Source organism: Myotis brandtii, unplaced genomic scaffold (assembly GCF_000412655.1).
Source record: "Myotis brandtii unplaced genomic scaffold, ASM41265v1 scaffold326, whole genome shotgun sequence".
Taxonomy (NCBI): domain Eukaryota; kingdom Metazoa; phylum Chordata; class Mammalia; order Chiroptera; family Vespertilionidae; genus Myotis; species Myotis brandtii.
Window position 1 is genome coordinate 649,704 of NW_005362534.1, and position 8,224 is coordinate 657,927.

Consider the following 8,224-nt stretch of genomic DNA (forward strand, 5'->3'; position numbering starts at 1 on the left):
AAGAGTCTGTAGACTCCACTTTGAGTAGCGAGATGACAGATGATGCTCAATGTGAACGGAACTGGTTTTTGTTTTTGTTTTTTCTCTTTGGAGGTGAAAATCAGACCTGCAGCCACAGATTGAAATGCACTGAAATTTGGCAGTTGATAAGAGCTTGCTTTTGTATTGTTCCTTTTGGAGATTAGGTGGTCAGTTATTAGGCATGCTAAAACCCAATGGAGTGACTAAGTGATTCTAGTCTTACACACTGCCCTAACTGAGTTTTTAGGTTCTGCTGGATCTCCTTTTTTTCAGGCCAAGTCTTCCAGGTATAGTTTGCACAAGGTGTTTCTGGTTAGTGAGCAGCCCAGACAGGACTCTCCCACCTGGCTTTGGTCGATGTGCTTTAATGTAACTGTCACGTTTCTTGTCAAGTTCTTGACAGTCAGGTTCGCAACACTTGATGATATGACATAGCTGATCAGAGAGAGGTTCTCCAGAGAAGGGTCCTAGCACACAAAAGAATCAATAGGATGGCAAGGGAAAACGAAATGTTATCAGAGAGTTTTAGAGCCTGAAGGGACCTGAAGGACTATTTAGTCCATATGTTTATTTTACAACCTAGGTCAGAAATTGAGGGTCAGGGGATAAAGTGACTTTCCCAAGAACCATAATTAGAAGCAGAGCTTGTTGTACTCTACAGTGCTCTAAATACCATGTTAAGTTTCACAAATTGACCCAATAGGGCTTCATGAATATTAAAGGGAACATAACATTAAGCCATTTAATATATGTGCTGCCAAAGGGAGCACGACATTAAGCCATTTAAGCTGCATGTCCTTGAGCAAGTTACTTAACCTTTCTGTGCATCCATGTCCTCATCTAGAAAATGGGAATAATATATAGTTTAATAGTTTCTTCCTCACAGAGTTGTTGAGAGTATTAGAGTTAACATTTCTGAGAGCTTAGGATAGTGCTCAGCATTGGTAAGCATAAGTATCAGTTATTGTTATGTGTCATCACTAGCACCCCTAGGTCCTGTTTAAAAATAAATTGCAGCTTTTCGGCAATTCTTTTTACTTATACCAGGCTTAAGATATATGGGGATTAAAAGAAGCATAAGTTCCCCACTCCCAAATAAAACTTAACCCAAAACCAGTTCGCGGCAACTTTACCTGAAACAGGGCAGGTGTTTCAAAAAAGTTGAACTGAACCCTGGAAGCTAGCTCTACATCATTAGCTGGTAAATTACTCATCAGTGATGAGGGCAGAGAAATAACGCCAATACTATTCTCAGGAGCCTCAGTTTCCAGAGAAACCTGAAAACCAAGTAAAAGATAATAAAAATGCCTGGGGCTGATATAATAAGGAGTTAGAAAACAACAACTAATCAAGATGAAGAATCATGTAGGGGCATTTATGTGTGGTGTCTCTATGTATAATCAGTTCTTCTTATTTCTCTGCTGCAAAATTACAGAGGACATGTAATAGGGAGAGGAGGCCTTGGAGCAGGAAAGAAAACATTTTAAATATACACAGAAACAGTCAGAAAGTATAGGGTATTATATGTCAATTATATCGCAATAAAGTTGGGGGGGGGGGGGGGTTGCAGGATAACTGTAGACCCCAAGGAGACCACAGCAGCAACACACCAACTTGGTGACTTGTTAGGGCAAAGTCTTCATAGAACCACATGCACTAAACTTGTAAAAGGATGACTATAAAATTAAATTAATAGGCAGGACTTGGTTTTATGTGGGTGTTTCCAGCCCCTAATTCCTCTAATAGGTGGATAGAAAACAATTAGAAGCAAGATTGCTATTCAGTACCACTATTCACACCAGTGTAATCATAACACTTGTTAAAATATTGGAATGGGTTGATAAGTAGTTGATGCCCCTGCTCTCTCCCAACTATCTAGAACCCTCCACTGGACACTTCCCACAACACACCCCACCCTAACTTCCACAATACAACTGCTAAAGAGTTAACTCTAGGTGCAACAATGACCTCCGAGACCAGCCAAAACCAATGCCCTTGTTTTATTGATTTTATTTTTTTCAAACTGTAATAGAACATTTATTGGGAAAATTACAGAGGTAGAAGAAGTAATTCCTAGAAGAAATGGGCTTAAGAAATGAGTTATGGAGGTAAAGAAAGGGTCCTTGGAGTTTGGGAGTGAGGAAGCTAATGGTGCCTGGGGAGGGGGAATGGGAAGGGAAAGGGAAAGGCATGGGCATGCTCCCTGGAGGGGAGCTGTTTTTATTGATTTTAGAGACAGAGGAAGGGAGAGGGATAGAGATAGAGAAACATCAATGAGAGAGAAACATGGATCTGCTGCCTCCTGCATACCCTCTACTGGTGATCAAGCCCAAAACCCAGCATGTGCCCTGACTAGGAATCAAACCAGTAACCTCTTGGCTCATGGGTTGATGCTCAACCACTGAACCACACTGGCTAGGCAATGTCCTTTTTTTTTTAATTCTGTGGTGACTCATTGTTATAGATGTTAAATATTTTTTTAAATATATTTCTTTATTGATTTCAGAGAGGAAGGGAGAAGGAGAGAGACAGAAACATCAATGATGAGAGAGAATCATTGATTGGCTACCTCCTGCACACCCCACACTGGGGATGGAGCCCGCAACCCAGGCATGTGCCCTTGGCCGGAATCGAACCCGGGACCCTTCAGTCCACAGGCCGACGCTCTATCCACTGAGCCAAGCCGGCCAGGGCGATGTTAAATATTTTTAATATCATCCCTGACTATAAGCAGTAATTGCTTCAATCATATACTCATACATATATAAGACTCTATCATATATCATGATATATTATATGATGTCATATACAAGAAAAGGCTGTTTCCACATTAAATTAGAATATACCTGAAGATTTGTAGGGTCTTGAGCAGCAAAGGTAGTCGTGTTGAAATTACTGGAATTCACTCTGATCACAGCCAGAGCCAAAGAAGGGGAGGTTAGACTTATGGTCTTGGTTGAAAAATTCAGCTGTAAACCAATGCCATCCACTATTTTTAGCAATCTGTAAAGATAAGTGGCAGTTCAAATTCAACACTCCCACTTTGCTTTCCCCAGTCTAAGCAGAAAGAATACAGAGTAGCAACTTAACAAGTCATTATGAAACTCACAGTGGGAGAAAAATACTTGGCTGTAATTAATCATGTAAGAAGCATTGTTATCACTATAGGGTCAGTTTGCTAAGTCATACCTTTGGGCCAGAGGGGCCAGCAAGGCGGGTGGGGAATGGAGGAGTTTGCTGACTTGATTTATCATTTCTCCTGCGAGGTTAGGCTCCAAGCTGCCTAAGGACAGAGTTTTCTCCATCTGAGACACTTGGCTCTCAAGGTCAGAAACAGTGATGCTGCTGGTATGAACAGTTTCTACAACAGAGAGCCAAATCATTTTATGAACACATAATGAAATAAATCATTAATAAAAAGAAACATAGACCTTGTGATCTAGCAAACCCACTGCTATGTATTCACCCCAGGAAAGTGAAAACATGTCTTAAGAAGACATGTTCATGAATGTTCATTGTCGCCTTTTCTAGCTTTGTTTCCAAAGTGGAAACAAACCAAAATGTTCATCAAGAATTTGATTTTGCCTTGAAACATCTAAATTCTAGAGCAGCGGTTCTCAACCTGTGGGTCGCGACCCCTTTGGGGGTCGAATGACCCTTTCACAGGGGTCGCCTAAGACCATCGGAAAACACATATATAATTACATATTGTTTTTGTGATTAATCACTATGCTTTAATTATGTTCAATTTGTAACAATGAAAATACATCCTGCATATCAGATATTTACATTATGATTCATAACAGTAGCAAAATTACAGTTATGAAGTAGCCACGAAAATAATTTTATGGTTGGGGGTCACCACAACATGAGGAACTGTATTAAAGGGTCGCGGCATTAGGAAGGTGGAGAACCACTGGTCTAGAGGAAGACCTGCTTCTCACTCACTGAATTGAAACTCTGGAGAGTGTCCAGAATTCTTTCTGCTTCCTTCCTTCTTCCCTTTAGCCTTTATCCCTAAACCTACTTTGTTTCTGGGGAGCCCTTTGCAGTTTCCAGGGCTTCTCATGTATGCCACTGTTCTCAACCAAGTGCTGTTAGTGTGATTATTTTGATCTTTAATTTAATAGGCTGAGTCAGGAGGAGCAAAATGGCTTATCCAAGATCACACTGCCAGTTAGAGCCCAATGCACACCGACGACTGGGCCTTCTGAATGTTTTTCTCTTCCTTGTGGCTACCTTGGCTCAGTCCCAGCTCTGTCACTCTGTGACTAACTAATTTTCAAGAACACCAGTTTTTATTGTCTTCTGTCTAAATGGAGTTACTGTGTTTAACAGTTCAAGTTTTCTCTTCAGAATGTTGAAAAGAGTGACCCTTAAACATTTTGTAGGAGAAAGAAAACTATAAAATAACTCAGCTCAATAAAATGAGATCTGTGTTTGCCTCAAAGCTATTTCTCCATTCTATGAATGCCTGGAAGAAATCTCTTGAAATAAGAAGACATCATAAAAAGAAAAGATCAATGTGATCTTATTACAGATATCTTCATTTACAGGCTGGCAGCTGCATTTCAGATACCCAGCATTACAACAAAATTAGGAGCAGCTTAGCTCCTTATATTTACCTGTCTTGTCAGGAGGTGTGCTGGTCATGATGACATTCACCAGGGCAGACGTGGTGGGAGTGGGAAGTGAGGATTTCCCAGGTAACAGGGTGTGGGAAAGATCAGTTTGGGGACTAGGGGTTGAGATAGTTCCAGATTGGGGGAGCATATCAATGGTAGGGCTAGAAGCTATGGGAGTTGAAGACTGGACAGAAGGAAGGTGAATCGCCCCTGTTGGGCTCTGGGAGATGACAGATGGTTGATTTAGAGGCACAGCTAAAGAGAAGACACTGGAGACCTGGGAAATAGCTGTGGCCTGAGGAGCAACTGGGATAGAATTGCTGGAAGATGGGCCATGTGAATAACCACCAGCGAGACACGTAATTGGATCCTGCAAGTCACTAAAGGAAAGAATCAGAGAGATGCATGTGAGACAAATGAGCTACAGAGAAGTGAATCTCCTCCTCTGGCAACCATCTGATACCACCCAGAACCCTGGGCTGCACCCCAGACCAATAACATCATCTCTGAAGGTGGGAGGCAGGCATCAATGCTTTTAAAACTCCCCAGATGGTCCTAATGTGCAACCAGGCCTGAGAACCACTGCTCTATAGTCTGGACCCCTACTACTTAAAGTGGAGTCCATGACCCAGCAGCATTTGCTTCACTGGGGAGCCTGTTAGAAATGCAGAATCTCAGGTCTTGCCCAGACCTGATCAGAATCTGCATTTTAACAAGATCCTCAGTGATTGATATTTGCAGTAATGTTTGAGAAGTGTTGAAATTGAAAGCCCTTATTCATTGTCAAATTTCAACAATTCCTTAGCCAACATGGCGATTAAATATTATTTTTGTTAGGAAAAGGGTCAGCATGTTTGCTACATACCATTGCAGTTTTTCTAATTCTTCTGGGGAGGAAGGGCAGGGTATTCTGACAGAACAGCAGCACTGTTCTGGAGGAGACAAAAGGAAAGAGAAGAAAATGCATGGTTAAGAATAAGGCAAGATAGAAGCTCAGATCCATCAAGTATTATGGTCCTTACACTGACTACATTTTAGAGAGCATTTGTCTAAAACAGGTGATAAAATAAATTGGATGGCATTATATTGAGTAAATTATTTTGGGGAGGGTTATATGCACACAATATCAATCACTCTTCAGCAATTTCTAAGAGGAATTCAGAAGTAAACAGATCCCAGTGGCAAGTAATTCAACACTCCAAATAGATCTCTCCTTCTCAGCAGGGTTTATAATGTTTTCAAAAAGTATACTGAAATTTTATTAAGAAAGAAAAGCCTGGCTGGTGTGGCTCAGTGGTTAAGTGTCAACCTATGAACCAGGAGGTCATGGTTCGATTTCCAGTCAGGGCATATGCCTGGGTTGTGGGCTCGATCCCCACTGTGGGGTGTGCAGGAGGCAGCTGACCAGTGATTCTCTCTCATCATTGATATTTCTACCTCTCTCTCCCTGTCCCTTCCTCTCTAAAATCAATAAAAATATATTTTAAAAATAAAGAAAGGAAAAATCACCTTTTAGAGCTCCCTAAAAACTGCCCAAGGACAAATGAGTTAAAGTAGAAAGCTGTAACATATGTAAGTTTATTAATTATATCTTCAATTTTAAAAAGAATGCATCAAAGCCGTATGAAAACGAACACAGCAACATAGAGACAACTTACCCATCGGGTGAATCTTTACACTTTTCAAAGCCATCATTACGGCACATATGTTCCTTGTATTATTCAGTTTTATTGTGAATGTACAATTTAGTGTGCTATAAAGAGAAAAATATACAACTAGAATGTTACTAAATTGAAAACCTATCTACATATTTGTAATTGCTTTTTCAAACTTAGAGTGAGAAAAAGAGACAGTGACAATGTTAACTTGCAGTGTCACCTATAAGCTTGTAAACACCCAGCTACCATGGTCTGAACTTTATCCAAAAGTTTTTATAGGATAAGAAATTTATAGGGGTTTACATTCATAGAGGTTGCAAAGCAGAGAGGCTCTGATCATATATAGCTGCTGATTCATTTTGCCTGCACAATGAACAGGCAGGGGTGACACTTGGCTGAAAACACAAGCATCTTGACATCTAGAGTCTTACCCCCAGCTGTAGGCATTTGAGTTTCCATCCTAAGAGCCCTTTCAAATACCAGCCTAGATGTATGTCAAGGTCTCTTAAATCCAAAATCTCTGGCAATCCAATCTGGATTATCAGATAACTAGGAATTTAAGACATTCTCTCTGTTTCTTTCTACTTTAATATTGGTTTATGTGAAAAAATATCAATATTGCAAAGAACAAAAAGAGGTAAGTAAAATGAACTAAATACATATAGTGGATAGGGATTTGATGTACAATTTCATGGAAGACTTGCCATTATTTGTATCAATGAATAGTTTGATGAGTAGAAATCTGTCATTTTCTAGGATTTTTACTCTCACAGAATGCTGAAGGTTCAGGTAGTGAGATTATTGACCTATAAGCTTGTTGGCTTATGCAATCAGGACAACCAATGGACATAATTTAAGATAATAATCTGCACATCCTCAAATAATTATCGGGCAATCTCAAATTCACCTCTGCATGCACTTTTTAATTTCTTATTTTTTCTTTCTTTCCAATCCTTTCCTCCCTCTCCTTCTTCTCCCATGTTCCAGATTATGTTCCTTCTTCTTTGACTGTCCTTCACTCTGATTGGACCACTGTGAGCCATTTCTTGGTTGTATTGGTGGCCCTTGGAGCTAAGGACACTGATGATCCTTAGCCTCATAAAACAGAGGTCAGCAGCCCCAACAGCACCCCTCTCTGTGTTTCACAAAGAAATGAGAAGATGCTTGTGACAGGCTGATGAATGTTTGGAAGAATAAAAATACATACACTGAGTGGCCAGATTATTATGACTGGCCAGATTATTATGACCACCCCATCAGTACTTCATTGACACTTCCAAAAATACTGAATATTGAAAACTTCCTAAGCAAATACTCTCAAGGTTTTATTATTATTATTTGCATAACTAATTCACTTCATTGTACTGATGGGGTGGTCATAATAATCTGGCTGGTCATAATAATCTGGCCACTCAGTGTATATCCAAAATGTCATTAATATGTATTTATTTTAGAAGAATGCCTTCGAATTTGCAACCTAAGACTCCTCAATACTTTATTTCTCATGAGTCAAAATAATCTACACTAATAAAAGAGAAACATGGTAATTAGCGTACGACCGCTACCCTTTCCATTGGCTAATCAGCATATCCTTATGCAAATTAACTGTCAGCCAAGATGGCGGCCGGCAGCCATGCACTGAAGCAAACAGGGAGGCTTGCTTGCTCCAGTGACTGCAGACTCCAAAGTTCCCCGCCTGACTTGCCAGTCTCTGAGTTGCAACTCTAAGCAACTATGTACTATGTTGCAAATAAGAAGCTAAACAAAACCCCAGAAACCTGCGTTAGTCAGCCGGGCTTCAGCCAGGCGGGCTTCAGCCAGCCGGACTGCAACATTGTATCAAATACAGAAGGTAAAGGCCAGAAACCTGCTTTCAGCAGCGAGGCCTCAGAGCTAAAGCTGGCCCAGAATAGAAAAAAA

General features: G+C 40.4%; 1 protein-coding gene across 6 annotated transcripts in view; it reads right to left on the bottom strand.

The window, feature by feature from the left end:
- The window catches only part of ADGRG2 (adhesion G protein-coupled receptor G2), an 83,373-nt gene that overhangs the window by 18,970 nt on the left and 56,179 nt on the right, over window positions 1-8,224 (bottom strand). For all 6 annotated transcript variants that reach the window (XM_005870947.2, XM_005870946.2, XM_014543455.1 and 3 more), the window contains 7 exons: window positions 6,305-6,399; window positions 5,512-5,578; window positions 4,647-5,026; window positions 3,211-3,382; window positions 2,868-3,024; window positions 1,155-1,298; window positions 366-488 (listed from right to left, as the gene is read on the bottom strand). In XM_005870947.2, coding sequence (XP_005871009.1) covers window positions 366-488; window positions 1,155-1,298; window positions 2,868-3,024; window positions 3,211-3,382; window positions 4,647-5,026; window positions 5,512-5,578; window positions 6,305-6,399 — 1,138 coding nt within the window. The remainder of the gene's footprint in view (window positions 1-365; window positions 489-1,154; window positions 1,299-2,867; window positions 3,025-3,210; window positions 3,383-4,646; window positions 5,027-5,511; window positions 5,579-6,304; window positions 6,400-8,224) is intronic.